Source organism: Zootoca vivipara, chromosome 2 (assembly GCF_965207765.1).
Source record: "Zootoca vivipara chromosome 2, rZooViv2.hap1.1, whole genome shotgun sequence".
In the NCBI taxonomy this organism is placed as follows: Eukaryota; Metazoa; Chordata; class Lepidosauria; order Squamata; family Lacertidae; genus Zootoca; species Zootoca vivipara.
In genome coordinates this window covers 98605638-98623395 of record NC_142584.1, presented here as the reverse complement: position 1 = coordinate 98623395, position 17758 = coordinate 98605638, and the positions used below count along the sequence as shown (strand labels likewise).

Below are 17758 nucleotides of genomic sequence, written 5' to 3'. Positions count from 1 at the left end.
GGCACGGCTTCTGCAGCTTCTGATTGGCTGCAGGACGCTCCTGCAGCCAATCGGAAGCCACACCTTGGTTTCTGAACACTTTGGAAGACAAATAGATTTCCGGAATGCATTCAAGGTACGACTGTACTTCCGTTCACTCTGACAACATGAATTGTCATTATCAGATGCGATGATGGCCACCGACATGAGCATCTTTTAAAAAAGAGCTTTGACAAATTCCTGGAGGATAAGACTATTGATGGCTTCTTGTCATAATGACTGCTAAGGTCCAGAAGCTGTTTGCTTCTGAATTCTCATAACTGGAGATAATGAGTGGCAAAGTACCATTGCACTCATGGTCTTCGGAATGTTGTACTGGGTGAGTCATTTGTCTAATCCAGAGAGGTCTTCTAATGTTCTTCTAGCACTAACTGGTTAGCAGCCGCGATTTAAGGTTATTTAAGCCTCCCTGCATCAAAGAGCATTTTCATGAGAACACTAATTATTCTCAAACCCGCTCCATTCATCATTTGAACAACTGCACTAGGAAAGCTGTTAGAGACAATCATGTATATTCATGTTCAAAATCCAGGAGACTCTGTGCTTAATTAATGTTACTGGGTTCTGTCAAAAAAAGAAAGAAAGAAGGAAATTGCACAGAAATGAAATAAAGGAGTTCTGCAACTATCAGGGGGGACACACACCCCATCAAGCTGAAATACCAGTTTGGACTGATTCCTATGACCCCCTGTGAACCAGCTCTAAACATCCAGAAAATTCAAAGCTCATTACAGTTGGTTGCAAAGCCAATCATGGCAGGGCAGGGCATTTTGATACTGAGAAGCGTAGCCTCCTACCATTCCTGGTATCTCCCTAACACCTGTGACTCAGCTACATTCGTCAAGAAACAGTGTTTTGAATGCGTTATATACATACAGATGGCACCAGAGAGCAAAAGAATTTTCTAAGCAATTTTCTGCAGTGTTTTTTTTTTGTTTTGTTATAATGCAAAGGTGGCGCTGTGGTTAAACCACTGAGCCTAGGGCTTGCTGATCAGAAGGTCGGTGGTTCGAATCCCTGTGACGGGGTGAGCTCCCGTTGCTCGGTCCCAGCTCCTGCCAACCTAGCAGTTCGAAAGCACATCAAAGTGCAAGTAGATAAATAGGAACCGCTACAGCGGGAAGGTAAACGGCGTTTCCATGTGCTGCTCTGGTTTGCCAGAAGCGGCTTTGTCATGCTGGCCACATGAACTGGAAGCTGTATGCCGGCTTCCCCGGCCAATAATGCGAGATGAGCGCGCAACCCCAGAGTCGGTCACGACTGGACCTAATGGTCAGGGGTACCTTTACCTTTACCTTTTTTAAGGTCACCATATATTTTTTCCAATGAATCCGGGGACACTTCATTGAAATGAGTCCAGAAAGATAGGATTTTGTCAGGGGACTGATTTGTAAATCTGGGGACTGTCCCCGGGAAATGGGGACGTGTGGTAACCTTATTATAATGATTTAATTTCTGACTTGTTTATAGTGTTTTTACCTGTGTGTAGATCCACCCCTAGACTTAAAAACCCCAGTGCTTCATGGTAGGACTAAGATAGATACCTATCATGGGAAAGGAGTAGGCACATTCTTTGTCATTCCTTAGATCAAAGAAGTAGCTGTCACTACTAGACAAGATTTGTGAGGCATCAGGAATATTCAGATGTATTCCTCCCTACCCAGTTCCTAATATAATCATTTGCTTGCAACTTTGCTTTTATGCACACCAACGCAAACATAAGAGACTAAGAGAAGACCCCTACACACACTGTGTTGTTTACACCAGAGAGAAGGAGCTACAGATCTCTATGCCTGCATGTCAGCTGGAGATCAAATATCTATGGTGCATACGGCATAGTCCTGAAGATCAGGAACTTCTTGGGTTCAAAACAAGAAAGTTTCACTGACCAGATATTACAGATGCACCCTTGCCTTCCAGTTGACCATTGAAGCTATCAGCTTCATCTGGTACGCAGGCTGAGACCCTGCCTGCCTGTGGACTGCCTCACCAGAGTGGTGCATGCTCTGGTTATCTCTCGCTTGGATTACTGCAATGTGCTCTATGTGGGGCTACCTTTGAAGGTGACCCGGAAACTACAACTAATCCAGAATGCAGCAGCTAGACTGGTGACTGGGAGCGGCCGCCGAGACCACATGACACCGGTCTTGAAAGACCTACATTGGCTCCCAGTATGTTTCCGAGCACAATTCAAAGTGTTGGTGCTGACCTTTAAAGCCCTAAATGGCCTCGTCCTGTATACCTGAAGGAGCGTCTCCACCCCCATCGTTCTGCCCGGACACTGAGGTCCAGCGCCGAGGGCCTTCTGGCGGTTCCCTCCTTGCGAGAAGCCAAGTTACGGGGAACCAGGCAGAGGGCCTTCTCGGCAGTGGCACCCGCCCTGTGGAACACCCTCCCATCAGAGATCAGAGATAAACAACTACCTGACATTTAGAAAAGGCAGCCCTGTTTAGCGAAGTTTTTAATCTGTGGTATTTGATGTATTTTAATGTTTGCTGGAAGCCGCCCAGAGTGGCGGGGTATAAATAATACATTATTATTATTATTATTATTATTATTATTTGTCACTACCCAAACCCAACATATAGTACTGCCAAATGAGATTTTCCGCTGGGGCAGGGGAGACTTTGGGCCTCCTTTCAGAAATGGCCTTGCCCCTCATGGTGCTGCGTTTTCAGTATGGCCAAGGGCTCCTTCCAATGGAGGCAAAGCAAGGAAGTGCTACAACAACTGTAACTGGCCTCAACCAGGACCACTAAGCACCATGGTGGAGGCTTCCAAGCACCAGGCCAATGGGAGTAGGGAAGGGGGTCCTGTTCATTTGCCGGCAATTCATCGTTTCATCTCTTGCAAACAAAGAAATGTGCCTAAGTTGAGGGGCTGTGCAAATTATTTTCCTTTGTCAAATTAACCTCTAACAAGTCACCTGGCATAACCAATCAATAAGTGAAATCAGTCTCTTTCTGTAGCTGCTGCATATAGATTTCCCCAGTGTGGCTACCCATCGCTTCCCAGGCAGGAGGATGACAATGATGAGTGCCTGTCAGAAACTCCATGAATATTAAGGCCTCGTTTATTGGACAGCCTTAACTAATGAGATGCATTGAGAGTCACTCGTCCAAAAGCAATTGCGTTTCAAGGAAGCCTAGGAAACCAGAGGGTAGTATTGATGGGCTCCCGTGAATTTGCTGCAAAATTCCCCAAAAAAGTGCACATGCATTCTGCTCACTTGTTTCTCTAACTTCTTCACATATTGTCTTTTTCAGTGATGGGAAGAGACAGTAGGTGCATCTTTAATAATTCCAAACTTCCCAGGTATGCATAGAAACCAGATTTTGAAGAGCCTTGGTATGTGATACCAATCAGGATTCCCCTGCTCGATCCAAACAGGTTTGAGTTTTCATTTAACCAGCACAATGTGATATAGATAAACAAATTAAATGGAGCCACCTAGAGAAATCATCAGCAATCTGTGCTGGAAAATAAGAACAAAAATATACCCCCCCCCTTGCAAATTTTGGCATCCGATTTCTTCTTTTTTAAAATTTCATTCCTTTTGTCAGAGATCCAAGTGTCATAATAAAAGCACATCATCAGAGGGGAAGGTGATGGACTAGGAATTGTTGTAGCAAAGATATAAGAAATGCACCAAAACTCTTTGTGTGGTTTCCAGCTAAGTTTTTAAAAATCTCCATATCACCATGGTCCAAATAGGTCCAAAAAACAACAGCAGCATGTCACCCCATTGAGTTCAATGGTAGTTGCTCCCTAGAAAACATACTGATGAATCAGTAGAATGAATTGGTGAAACAAAAAGGGTGTGATTTAATGAAACTATTCCTTCTGTAATGACTCCGTTCCCTGATTATTATTATTTTTGTTAAATCACTCTTTCCCGCCAGCTCTAGTTTTGATCAGCATTGCTTCCTCAGTCAAATTTCAAGATGAATTTAGAGCCCATGAAAAAGTTTGAGCCGATGTGAAAAAAAATTCTAGCTAAGGAAACATACCAGTAGTTGATATTTCAGAGCAGCAACAAGCATCCTGATATTTCATCCTGACAATCTTTTCAGTGTGTCCAGATTTGAAACAAAAAAAATGCAAAGTGTTAATGGTTTAAACCAACAATATTGATGATCCAAGATAGGGCCACCTATAATTGATTGCTGTCATTGCTGTCACTATGGAGATGTAGTCAAAACATTTGCTTACAGCTCCAATATCCAACCTATAGATGCCTCCAGATCAATAGGTAATAAGTAAATTAAACTTCTAAGGGAATTTGTTTTCCCCATTCCTAATTTTCCTCTTTTTAATAAACCTCACTACAAAAAAGCAATTGATCAAATATTCTTTTTTTTATTAAAAATGATTAAATGCCATTTTCATATCAGAGTTATTGGATTAGACACTGTTGATTTATAAAGCACTCAGATGCTCAGGGAAATCATAGCAAAATGCAGGCCCTTTTCAAAGTTTCATTGATCCGAATTAGATATACAAAAACCAGGAGTAATAGTACAATCAAGAAAATGCCTTTCAGGTGAAACATGGCTGTAGCTCAATGGTAGATCACACGTTGGAGTTGTATAAACTTCTAACATCCCCAGAAAAAGGATACCAGGTAGCAGAGATATTGGAGAGCTATTGGACTATGTGCCTCGCGACCATTTTCTGGTGCCCATAGATGGGCAAAGCGGCACCAGAAAATGGCCGCCGACAGGAGCCAAAATAAGGGAGATTAATGGGAGAGAAGCTGAAATGGGAGATCGCCAGGAAACGGTAAGGAAAAACGGGGGTTTTCCGGGAAATATGGGGTACTTGGCAGCTATGGCATGGTGATATAATGATATTGTATCATGTCTTTCTAAGGAGAGAACCCATGTCTCAACAGCCTTCAAAAACAAACATGGCTTCATTCTGAAAACATTTCTTTTCATCCATATTCAAAAGTCCATCTGAACTCCACTCCCTGAAACTAAATCCATCTTCCCACTGAAGACTAGTAGAGAAATAGATCAGTTATGATTAAATGATTGGCTTTAAAGGCTGAAGAAGCTATGGATCTCTAGGGAATTTCATTGGCATGTTCTTTTCAGGAGAGAGACTCTGAGGCTTTAAAGGCTGAATAAGTTATGGATCTTTAGGGAATTTCATTGGCATGTTCTTTTCAGGAGAGAGACTCTGAGACACCGAAGATATGCTTGTGAGATCCAGATTGTTTCTGGTGGGTTCTTGAGGGACTTTCCACTTTCTTGCTCCTGACTTGCTGTTATACTGATAGAGATTTCCTGTGACTAAGGAAGAAAAGAAAAATGGCATAACGTTGCATTATTACCTGGGACTAGAATTAATGCAAAGTTAGTTCATTTCTGAAAATTTTGCTTCATATCGATGAAGAATATCAGAAGTGCCGTGCTTTATGAAACCAAAAGCCTATGTAGTCCAGCATCCAGTTCTCACAACGGCCAACCAGATAATAGAATCCTAGTTGGAAGGGACCATGAGGGTCATCTAGTCCAACCCCTTGCAATGCAGGAATCTTTTGAACAACGTGGGGCTCAAACTCATGACCCTCTGATTAAGAGTCTCATGCTCTACTGTCTGAGCTATTTATGGGAAGCCCGCAAGCAGGGTCCTTCCTTTGTGAGTCCCAGTAACTGGTATTCAGAGTGGAGAGAGAACACAGTCATCATAGAGAGTAGCCGTTGAATAAGAAGTAGTGAAGGAAACAAATGAATACGTGAGCCAAAGGATTTTGTGAAAGGTATTTCCATACAACCCATAGAAGGCATGTGTAAATGATTGCTGCAAATCACCTTACTCCTTAAATACTGACCAGCAGGGGCGTACCCAGGATCAAAACTAGGGGGGCAAGGGGCAGGGCCACAAAGTGGGAATGTGGGCGGGGCTACAGAGCCCAGGTGAAACTGACTCCGGTCTCACCTAGGCGTCGCGAGGCTTTTTGCAGCTGGAGGCGCCGGGGCTCTGCTGACAGCATGCAGTCATGGCGCTCGCTCTGGCCCACCGGGGTGCCCCCAGTGCACTATGGCCAGGACCCCGGTGGAGCGCGCAGCCATGGGTGAGAGCGGCGCTGCCAGCAGGGCTGGTGGGCACAGCGGAGTGAGAGTTTGGCGTGCCCGCCGCATCGCACCCTCCAGCTTCCCGTCGCGCTCTCTGGTTCCCCGCTGCGCTTGGCCTTGCTGGAGGGCGTGATGGGGAGCTGGATGGAGGGAGGGCGCGGTGGACGGGAACACCAAACTCACGCTCCGCCGGGCTGTGCTCCGCCTCTGCCCACCAGCCCCGCCGGCAGCGCCACTCTCGCCCACGGCTGCACCAGCCCTGCTTCTGGGGGGCAGCTGCCCCCTGCCCTGCGCTGGGTACGCCCATGCTGACCAGATTGGTACAGTTGAGCTCCTGAAAAGGAAACAGATTTGCTATACAGGCTGGATCTCCCTGTGTTAGTGTGTTTCCTTATATCAGAGCTTTCCAAACTGTGTGTCGCGACACGAGTGCGTCGGCTGCAGTGTGTCGGTGTGTCGTGTGAATGCTCCCCACATTCCTCCTGGGGAGGATATATTACCTGGATCTTTGGCTTCTCCACTGAACACAGTTTCATAAGTGGAGGTTTCCTGAAGTGAAAACAAGAGCAGACAAGTTTCGTAAACTTCGTAATTAATAAATGACTCGGTTCCCATTAACATCGGCACCTCACCACCACCAGCAGGAGAGAAGCAGTAGACAGACCAACTGCAAAGCAGGTAAAAGTTTTGCTACCATCTTGCCTTGATGCTGATTTCCACTGAAGGAAGAGGAGAGGTGCTGGACAATCCCTGGAGGAAGATGCTGATACCAGACTTTTTTGGGGGGGAGTCAAAGGGAGGGGGAATAGTTGCTTATTTAGCTCCTCAGATGTTGTTTTACTACAACTCTCATAATAGCCAACCATTGGCCATGCTGCCTGGGGCTGATGCAGACTTAATAGATACCACTATGGCAGGAAGGTAAATGGTATTTCCATATGCTCTGGCACTCATCATGGCATCTCGTACGCCAGAAGCAGATTAGTCATGCTGGCCACATGACCCAGAAAAGCTGTCTGCAGAAAATCGCTGGCTCTCTCAGCCTGAAAGCTGAGATGAGTGCCTCACCCCAGAGTCAAATTTGACTGTACTTACTTTGACCTCATAGCAAAAATGGGTATACTTATTTAATTATTGTGAACTTTCATAATAAAATTATTTACCGGTTGTGCCAGTGTCACAATATTACTTACTGTTATCACTTCCATGTTTTCTTTCTGGGTTCCTGCATCAGCAATAAAAGGCATTTTGTTGTTACCCATTATCTGGATATAACAACAAAACAAACATTATAGCAACAGTATTTATAGTTCCACAGAAGGACTTACCTAAACTATATTTCTTTATTCTGTAATAGAAAGACATTTAAAAGGAGTCAGACATACTGCAAATACTTTTAGTTCCAGGCATTTAGAACAGGCATCCCCAAACTATGGCCCTCCAGATGTTTTGGCCTACAACTCCCAGTGACAACCTCACTGCTGCTGTTCCCCCATGATTCCTCCATGAAAACAGGAAAGAGCCTTATTCACTTGAGGAAACATGAGGAATTTCCTATTTCCTTGAGGAGACTCCAGGGCAGGCATCCCCAAACTGTGTCCCTCATGATGTTTTGGCCTACAACTCCCATGATACCTAGCTAACAGGACCAGTGGTCAGGGATGATGGGAATTGTAGTCCAAAACATCTGGAGGGCCAAAGTTTGGGGATGCCTGATTTAGAACACAAGGCATCAATTCTCACAGATGCTTGGAGCAGGTGGATCAAAATGTGACCCAGCATTTATTTTCACCGGCGGCTGAAAGTTCAGGTCCTTGAATCATCTTACCAGATTGGCTTATGGAAGTATGTCTGAAGTGGGAAATGGTAGCACAACAAGGGAGACTACGAGACTGGCATTAAAGACCCACCTCCATAGAAAACAGTACTGCCACAAAGGAATCCCAACTCTAACTCTATGCACAATCTTCCTGTCTTTCACAAATTTCCACAGATTTTCAGTCTTTGGATTCTGGCCATTATGTCAAAATACATACCTTTTTATTTCCTTGGGAGCTTTGGTCCGAGGTTTCAGCCATGCTTCCTTACACCTGCCATATCTCCATATCAGAAAACACGACCAAGCAAGCAATCCAACAGTCATTATTGCCGCCAGTGTGAAGATGAAGGGGACATACCAATTATCAGAATGGAATGTGTTGACTGGTTTGTATAAAATGGTTACACCTTTCTTTGGCTGTATGGGGAGGGAGGGGGGAGGGGGAAGAGAGGAAACCATTTTAGTTTTGATGCAGTGTGCGATGAACCCTCTCGCCAACGTTGCCAATAGATTATGAGGCGAAAGGGTACAGGGGTAAAGCAATCCCCACTCAATTCCTGGCTTACGCCTTAAAATAAACCCCTCAATTCTGGGCTTCTCAGTAAAGAGAGTCTAATTCCAGCTTTCGTGGCCTGATCTCACAAACACTCAAGGCTATTTGAATGAACAACCTCTTGCCTACAGAACAGGGACTCCCTCAACTCAGATCCCCACTGTATCAGTCTGCCATATCATCCTGGCAAACTTGTGGCGCTCTAGGTTTTCACCATACTGCCCTTCCTGTGTTACTCTAGGACACAAACTATCCCCTTTTCATTAGGTAAGTTTTGCCCTTTTCTGAGTCTCCACCTCTGTGAGTTTTAATACGCTGCTGGAATAACCAAGATCGGCACAAAAAGAAGATGGATTTTATTTTCTTGAGAACATAGGTTTTTCTTTTCTTAACAATGCATACGTTTACAAGCTTAGTTACAGTTTTACATTAACTCCGTCAGACTTTAACTTCAGGTTATCCTAAGCCTAACCTAAACCACCACTATCCTGGCCCCACACTCTTCTTCTTCCCTCTTCATCACCACACTCCCCCTCTTCCAACTGCCAAAATGGTTATTCCTTCCTTTTTTTAAACTGGGCACCGTCCCGCCTCCTAAAGATGCGCTGTCAGTTAAGCTGGAGGTGGATTAACTCTTTCTAATCCAGGGTGTAATAAATCTTCCGTCCTGGGGCTAATCCGTTACACAGTGCATGGGAAATCCAAGCTAAATCTCAACAACAACACAAGACACTGTAGGATGGCATTGGGGGAGTGTGATTAAGACTAACAAAAAAAGAATGTGCCTGGGGGTGGGAAACTATTCAGAACACAAAAATGACATGTCAGAAGTGTTTAAATAAGATAATATACAGGTAGGTAGCCGTGTTGGTCTGAGTCGAAGCAAAATAAAAAAATTCCTTCAGTAGCACCTTAAAGACCAACTAAGTTTTTATTTTGGTATGAGCTTTCGTGTGCATGCACACTTCGTCAGATACACTTGAAACAGAAGTCTCTTTCCAGTCCGTTCAAAGCAGCTGTTTTATTACAGAAAAATTTCAGGAACAAACTGGAAAGAGAAGTTGCTGAATTGGAACTTATTACCAAGCTTAAAACCATGGAGCCACCTGGGATGAATAAAGACATTGGATTCTTATCTCATTATGCATGATCAAGCTTTCTTTAGCGCCTCAGCCCTTGCTTTCCCCCCCCCCCGGACCAATTGCAGTCATCAGCAGTCGTTAACAGCCATCTACAGGTTTACCACTCCCATCAGCCCATCACCCATCCCCACCCACCCTCTGTATTCACATAAGGGACTGACTTCTGTTTCAAGTGTATCTGACGAAGTGTGCATGCACACGAAAGCTCATACCAAAATAAAAACTTAGTTGGTCTTTAAGGTGCTACTGAAGGAATCTACACCAAGAATGGGATTTCAAGTCACGAGGAACATACAATAAAATGTGCATATAAAGATACTGCAGAAACGAAGGCATTGTTGTTGATGCTGTACAGATTCTGCCCCACACCCCCTGGTCATATCCCAGTCTACAGGTAAGAGATACAGAATGAAGAGCACTTACTGATTGCATGATCAAACTCCTCCCAGTCCACTGACCTAGTGCAGCCTTCACTAGGGATGAATGGGTCTGTCATTTTTGGCTTCTTCCAATATCTCATTTTTAAAAAATCTTAAATTGAGTTTGCCCTCATTCCCCCATCACTTCAAAATTATTACTTTTAAGTTCACAGGAAAACACTTTTTTTTGGCCTGATTTCCCCTAGTACAATGATATTTTTGTGTTATTTTGACTAATACTGTATACACATTTTTTGTCTGAGCTTTTCAAAATGTTAGAATTTATATTTGCATTTTTTGGGTGGAGAGCTGCACCACAATATTTGGAGAGGCACGAATTCTGAAGGATAGCTGTCTTTTAGTTCATGTATCGGTTCAGGAAATATTGAAGTAGCCAGGTTTGCATAAAAACTGGAGGAGCTTCTCCTCCATCCCTAGCCTTTCTAGATAGGCAGAGGGGTGTATCTAACATTTCTGTGCAGCTATGAGAGTTGTGCCTTCCTATTGTGACATAGCCAGCAAGGCCACAAAAATATTGGGGGGGGAGGTGGAATCAGGGGACCAGATTGAAAGTCTGGGCAGCTGCTAAATGATTTCCGGTGGGTGGGCGGGTCAGGGGAGTCCTCTTGGAATTCAAGCATCACTAGCCCTGAATGTTGTTTGATAAAGAGCTTTAACAAAGTTTGTTCAAAGCCATTGTGTCAGACGCTGCTAAAATTGACAACTCCCAAAGGGCTGAAAGCTCAAGGAGGTTACATCCAATTTGGCCATTCTGCAGCTAATCCCCCTCTGGGATTTCTACATTCTGCTTTTAACCGACTAAGGAATGCATTCTTTTTAATTTTATGCTCAAGTTAGCAACCAAATAATCAGAATTGTATTCAAGGCTGTTCTTTCGTGAGATTTGGCTGCCTGTCTGAGGCCGACGCTGTGGCAAGTATGTCCCACCTACACCTCCGCTATAGTCATCTTGCTGTGGGCTCCCTGTTGCATTCGCTGAACAAAGCCAAAAGTGTGGCTGACAGCCAGGAAATTGAGTGGCTCTGAACAGCCTCCTGACTTTTAATAAGAGGAAAGAGTCAATTTGAGTTGTGCCCAACACCTGCACTTCCCAGGCGGGGATTGTTTTAACAGGCAAAAGCAGAAAGAGTTTGACTTGTTATCCTTAAAACAAACATACCCTTCACTCCCCCATGCAGCCCCCACCCCACCCCAAGGAAAGGAAGTTTGTTAATAGCATCTTTAGTAACTAATTCAGTCTTCTGAACAATGAGACCCAGGCCCAGGATGAGGAACCTATGACCCCATAGATGTTGTTGAACTACAGCTCCTATAAGCCCCAGCCAGCAGGGCCAGTGGTCAGGAATGATGGGAATTGTAGTCTAACAGTATTCGTACAGCCACAGGCTGGTAGTACAATAGCTTTGTAAATAAGCATTTTGGTTTCCTTGCAAATGTCCCGGTCCTCAAACACTCTGCACTTCAATTGGGAGAAAGCTGCACTCATAGGTAATGATGGCTTTCAGCATCAATATTGGCCCTTGGGAAAGATAACTGTCCAGGTAGGAGAAGTGATTGACTTAAACCATTGAGTTGGATGATACATGTGAAACATGGACCACTTATAAACACCATCTCCAACTCGTCAAACGATTCCATCAATGGTGTTTCCAAAAAAAAAAATACATATCACTTGGGAAGACAGGTGAACTAATGCCAGTGCACTGGAAGAAGCAAAGATCACCAGTGTCAAAGCAACAATTCTTCAACAGTCCAACAGTCTGTTGGACTGATCATATTGTTCAGATGCCTGATCATCTTCCAAAGCAAACTACTCTATTCCAAACTTAGAAATGAAAAGCATCATGCTGGCAGTCAACAAAAGAGGTTTACAAACAGTCTCAAGGCAAATCTTTAAGAAATGTAGTATAAACACTGGCCTGCGAGTGCTCCAATTGGAGAACAGCCTTTGCCAAAGGTGTCATGAACTTTGAAGACACTCAAACTCAGGACGCAAGGGAGAAATGTGTTAAGAGGAAGGCACATTTGGCAAACCCTCACAGTGATCAACACCCCACCCAGAAACCTATCTCCCCACTGTGGAAGGATATGTGGATCCAGAACTGGCCTCCACAGTCACTTATGGTAAAGGTAAAGGTAAAGGGACCCCTGACCATTAGGTCCAGTCGTGACCGACTCTGGGGTTGCGCGCTCATCTCGCATTACTGGCCGAGGGAGCCAGCGTATAGCTTCCAGGTCATGTGGCCAGCATGACAAAGCCGCTTCTGGCAAACCAGAGCAGCACATGGAAACGCCGTTTACCTTCCCGCTGTAGCGGTTCCTATTTATCTACTTGCATTTTGACGTGCTTTCGAACTGCTAGGTTGGCAGGAGCTGGGACCAAGCAACGGGAGCTCACCCCATCACAGGGATTCGAACCGCCGACCTTCTGATCAGCAAGCCCTAGGCTCAGTGGTTTAACCACAGTGCCACCTGGGTCCCAGGTGGATCCAGAACTGGCCTCCACAGTCATTTATGGACTCACTGCTAAAACTGTGTTTATGGAAGGCAATCTTACTCGGCTATGAGTGATCGCCAAAGAAGAAGAGACAGCCATAGGCCTGTATAGCATTTTCCCCATTGGATACCTGTTTGTTTCAATTGGTCTTTGCTAAACCCAAAGTACTACTTACATCAAAATATGGCGTCGTTGGAGGAGGAGTCCTGGTTCTAACTACAGAAACATCTATCAGAACTGTTCCTGTCATAGCTTTGGGAACAGAGTTATTGTACAAGTTGTCATCTACAATGTGAACCACAAGATGATACTGGGTCTGCATGTCCATTCTATCTTCAAAGTCAAAAGGGCTTTTCACAATCAGTCGCGGTGAGCTGGACCCTCGAATTGGGTCAAAACCAAAATGGTTACCACCATTTCCTTTGTGTGAAGAACAGAGAGAGAGATTAGAATGCCTCTAAATGCCTCTAAATTTTATCTTATCTCGGGTGTATTTTTATACAAAAGGGCTTACAATGAATGCACTTTTAAATGGTACCACCAATGACAAGAATGGTACCTTTTCATTATTTTCTTTTGTCTGTATATTTGTGCTTTCTCTTTTGAAATATGCAAAATTCAGTAAAGCCTTCATTTTAAGAATGATGATAATAATGGCTCCTTTTAAAATGAATATTCATCAAAGATGCACATTTGCAAAGCAGAAGTCAAGCAAAGGTAGTAATAATAATAATAATAATAATAATAATAATAATAATAATAATAATTTATTATTTATACCCCGCCCATCTGGCTGGATTTCCCCAGCCACTCTGGGCAGCTACAAACTAGGCCTGCAGTATCAGTGGTTACTGTGGCCTGAGAGGCATTACAGTGTACTACAATTTCATAGAACTAATCCTGTGTAAACACCAAACATTTAAAGGATGACTCCCCCAAGGACGAATCCTGGGAACTGTAGATTCTTAAATGGTGCTGGGAGCTGTAGCTCTGTGAAGGCTGAACTACAGTTTCCAGGATTCTTTGAGGAAAGCCATGAGTTTATGAAGCCCGAGAACCTATGCCCTTAACCATCCATAACAGAGAAATCAGGGGACCTTCCTACAGGGAATCTCCTCCCATCCTGCTGACCAGCACTTGGCCCAGTGAGAGCAGCAGCAGTGGGTCAGGTGGGGGGAATGAGGAAGTTAGCGGGATGGAGGAGGCAAGGCTCAGTGATGTTGGAGAGCCTTGACCAAGAGGTGGAGGGGAACAGGCAGCCCCTTTCGGCGCCCGAATTGAGGCGTGCCATTAAACGTAAGGTCGGGAGGAGGCGTTTCGAGGTGCCCAAGCTCTTATGCTGGTCACGCAACAGGAAACGTCCACTCCCGGATTCTGCGACTGACTAGGAGGTCATGTTTTCTGCTATCTCTGCACTGTAAATATTATGCACAATAAAGACTTGGGCGTCTTTACTTGAGAGTAGCCGCAACAACACCATTACACCAACAAATGATGTTTCTTCTCCCACACCACCACATATCCATGCCAGAAAAGGTTCCACTTATTGCATTCCTGTGTGACTCTCGCACAGCTCTTCAAAGCACAGAGCCTCTCCGTTTGGTGGTTAGGGTGGAGATGGCAACCCTATGTAGGTAAGCCCAACGAGGTTTGGAAAGTGTTGTTCCACATCAAAAACCGTAAGGAGACATTTCATGATGGGAGAACTTTTACCGGAAACAATCTCAAACCGCATTGAAGTATCAGCAGAGTCTCTATCGTGGCAGGTAAGCCGAAAGCTGTTTATATTTGTTCCTGGGGAGGTACTGTCAAGCACTGTTGCTCTATAGGTAAGGGGTGTGCATAGCGGAGCTTCATCATTCTCTTCTCTGATATCTATTGTCACCTGTTAAAAGAAACAACAACAAATCAAGAGGATCATAGATAAAGGGGGCCCACAGAAGAGTGCTGAAGGGAGATGACTCAGCCACTGTTGCTGACAGGATCTAACGCCCTGGAAGAAAGACTGTTTCTTTACATTGGTTCCCTATGAAATAACACTGATTGCGTGACACCCGCCTGCCTTTGATTTTCCCATTCTAGTGGACCGATTGCCCATAATTCAGCTACTATAGAAAGGAAAGTTAAAAGAACTGGTTGGATAATGCCCATAAGAAAACCGGTTAACTCAGACTTACTAGAGTACTAGCAGTTCTGGGATGAAACAGATCACAGTCAACAGCTTCAATGTTCAGTTTGTACTGCTGGACAGATTCGTAGTCTGGTTCTGTCATCAGTTCTATCACTCCTGACACTGGATCCAACCAGAATATCTCAACGGGGTAAAACATGCCTCCATGGCCTATTCTATAGGTCACACAGTTTGATGGGTAGTCTTCATCTGTGGCAGTTACTTGTCCAACTTTATGGTGAGCTGTAAATAGACAGCAGTGTTTTACAAATGCTAATTTCAAGACTCGGTTTCATTTACCTGGAATGAATGTAGTAGTGACTAAGTAGAGCCTCTCCTTTTTCAATAGTGAAAGCCGAGCACTCAGAAAATGAGCCTATTACTGTGCTGCCTTTGTAAGGCTCATTAGCAATCCATTCTTATTTAGCCATATAACAGGGCAAAAATGACACTAACAGGAGCTCCTTAATTACCTCACAATGAGTACAAGGCATAAGCTGCATTTATCGCTGTTGGGATGAGACTGCGGCGTAATTGACCATTAAATTCTTCTCCAATTTGATTTCTTTTCTCTATAAAAGACTCTAGGGGTGCATATTCCCTCAAACTTGTTGTGTGGCGTTTTCTTTACAGACAAAGGAGTGAACTCAAAGGTGAGTGGTGGGGGGAGAGGAAAGATCCACGTGTCGCTAAATATGGAGATCAGCTGTGTCTCTTGCGCACACCAGTGTGATAAATTTATATAGTATACTGCTTAATAAATAGCCCTATAATGTCACAACATGAGGACTTCCGGGATAATATTTGTATTCCCTAACAGGAATTGAGGTCAGATTAAGCAACTGTGGGTTCAGATTCAACGGCTTGGGTAAAAGATGGATTTAAGTTGTCCCCCCGCCCTTGGTTGCTGCATTTGGCTCTGGCCATACCATCAGACCAGTAGCTCTCTGGCTCTTCCTCCTAAACCTTCTGTTGGAGGACACATTTGTGTATGCTTTGTCGCCTGTCCTGGCCTCCCTAAACTGCTCTGCTTCCTCAGGTGCCATGGAGGATTATTATTATTATTATTATTATTACTATTATTTTATTTATACCCCGCCCTTCCAGGTCCAGAAACCAGGCTCAGGGCAGCTAACAACAAATATAAAACATTGATTAAATACAACTTAAAAACAGCTTTAAAAGAACATAAAATACAACATAAATGCAACATCGCCAGGGCTAACTAGCATGTTAGTTCTGCTAAGGCCAGCAAGGAGACCAGGGAAATATTTACAGTGATACCTTGACTTACGAACCTTCGGAAGTCAAAGCGTCCGTTTTGTGCATGCGCGAAGCACAATTTTACGCTTTGCGCACACACCGCTTCTGCACAGGTGCAGAACGCGCGCGTGGTGAAAATACTTCCGGGTTTGCCGACTTCGTAAGTCGAAACCTTTGGAAGTCGAGGCATTCGTATGTCGAGGTACCACTGTACATGTGGAGACCCAGAAAGGTTTCTTCATAGAAAAAGGGGAGGGAAAAAGGAATGGAGGATCAGGCTAAGTTGAAGGCCAGGCAGAATAACTCTGTCTTACAGGCCTTGCAGAAGGAGATCAAGTCCTGCAGGGCCCTAGTCTCATGGGACAGAGCATTCCACCAGGTCGGTGCCATTACTGAAAAGGCCCTGGCCCTGGTGGAGGATAATCTGGCTTCTATGGGGCCTGGGACCCTTAGGCTGTTATTATTCGCGGACCTTAGGGTCCTCTGCGGGACATACCGTATCAGGAGAGGCGGTCCTGTAAGTATGAGGGTCCTAGGCTATCCCATTTGCAGTGCTGAAGTAAGATTCAGTTGTCAGCCCAAACAGCTTTCATACATGGAATGGGGAGGGAGACCAGCTTGTCTTTCAAGCTGCAAAATGTTTTGTATCAGCTCTGCTCATGCCCCTGGTTTCTATCCTACCTCCCATCCATAGGTCTCTGTCTCTTTGCAGCATCTGTATCATATCTCAGTAAGTTGCTGCCACCGTTGTCCTTTCCGCACAGTATCACTTTAAATGTTCAGAGAGTAATGGAACATATTAAGGCTGAAAGGAGCCCAGGTCAAGAGCAGGAGGAGATGCTGACCAATTCAAATCTGAGGTCCATAGGCGATACCCACATGAGTCCAGCCTTAATCCATTCGGGATTTCTGAAATAGCCTGCCTGGTGTTAATGTAAATGCAGCAGGCAGATGTCAAGTAGTGACTAGCTAATGTGGTTCTGTTTATTAGGGAACTGTTTTAAAACAGCTGCCCAAGTTGCCAGTTCATTTCCAGGCCCAATTCAAGGTGTTCACATTAGTGCTCCAACCCCTAAATTTCTTAGGCCCCCAACACCTGAAAGATTGCCTCCCTCACTCTAAGGCAGGCATAGGCAAACTTGGCCCTCCAGATGTTTTGTGACCACTGGTCCTCTTAGCTAGGGATGATGGGAGTTGTAGTACCAAAACATCTGGAGGGCCGAGTTTGCCTATGCCTTCTCTAAGGTGGCCATTTTGGTTGTCCCACCAGCCTCAGAAGCTCAGGGAGAGGGTATTCTCTGTGGTAATCCCTAAATTGTGGAACTCATTCCCCACAGAGATGCATCTGGCACCTTCATTATATAGCTTTTGGCAAATGCTGAAGTGTCAAAATCAAAGAGGTACACCTCAGTACCCACCTAATTTCTAGAATAGTAAGTTGTTTGAAACTGCTTATAATGTTATCTTTTAATTGTAAACTGACCCAGGACTTAAGGGTGACAGGTGGGCAAAGGAGAAGAGGGGGGGGAATGTTTCCACATTGCAAAACCAGGAGATATTAGTTAACGTTTGGGTGAGCACTACCTTTTATGTCTATGATGCCTGAGCTGAAACCTTTGCAGTCAGACAAAAGGTGTCCACTACTGGGCCTTCGTTCTGCTAATGCTTTATACCGAATCAGGCCACTGATTCTACCTAATTGAATACTGTATACACACTGACTATCAGCAGCTGTCCACAGCTTCAGTCAGA

General features: G+C 44.5%; 1 protein-coding gene across 7 annotated transcripts in view; it reads right to left on the bottom strand.

Annotated features, from left to right (window-relative positions):
• Window positions 1-4378: 4378 nt before the first annotated feature.
• Window positions 4379-17758, bottom strand: part of LOC118080061 (cadherin-related family member 3-like) — a 44124-nt gene continuing 30744 nt past the window's right edge. For 3 of the 7 annotated variants that reach the window (XM_088662449.1, XM_088662446.1, XM_088662452.1), the window contains 8 exons: window positions 14751-14986; window positions 14287-14458; window positions 12749-12993; window positions 8159-8358; window positions 7451-7470; window positions 7316-7347; window positions 6623-6671; window positions 4379-5336 (listed from right to left, as the gene is read on the bottom strand). In XM_088662449.1, coding sequence (XP_088518575.1) covers window positions 5173-5336; window positions 6623-6671; window positions 7316-7347; window positions 7451-7470; window positions 8159-8358; window positions 12749-12993; window positions 14287-14458; window positions 14751-14986 — 1118 coding nt within the window. In that variant the 3' untranslated portion in view covers window positions 4379-5172. Of the gene's footprint in view, window positions 5337-6622; window positions 6672-7315; window positions 7388-7450; window positions 7473-8158; window positions 8359-12748; window positions 12994-14286; window positions 14459-14750; window positions 14987-17758 lie in introns of all 7 variants that reach the window. The other 4 variants (XM_088662447.1, XR_015948289.1, XM_088662450.1 and 1 more) reach the window with 4 other exon arrangements.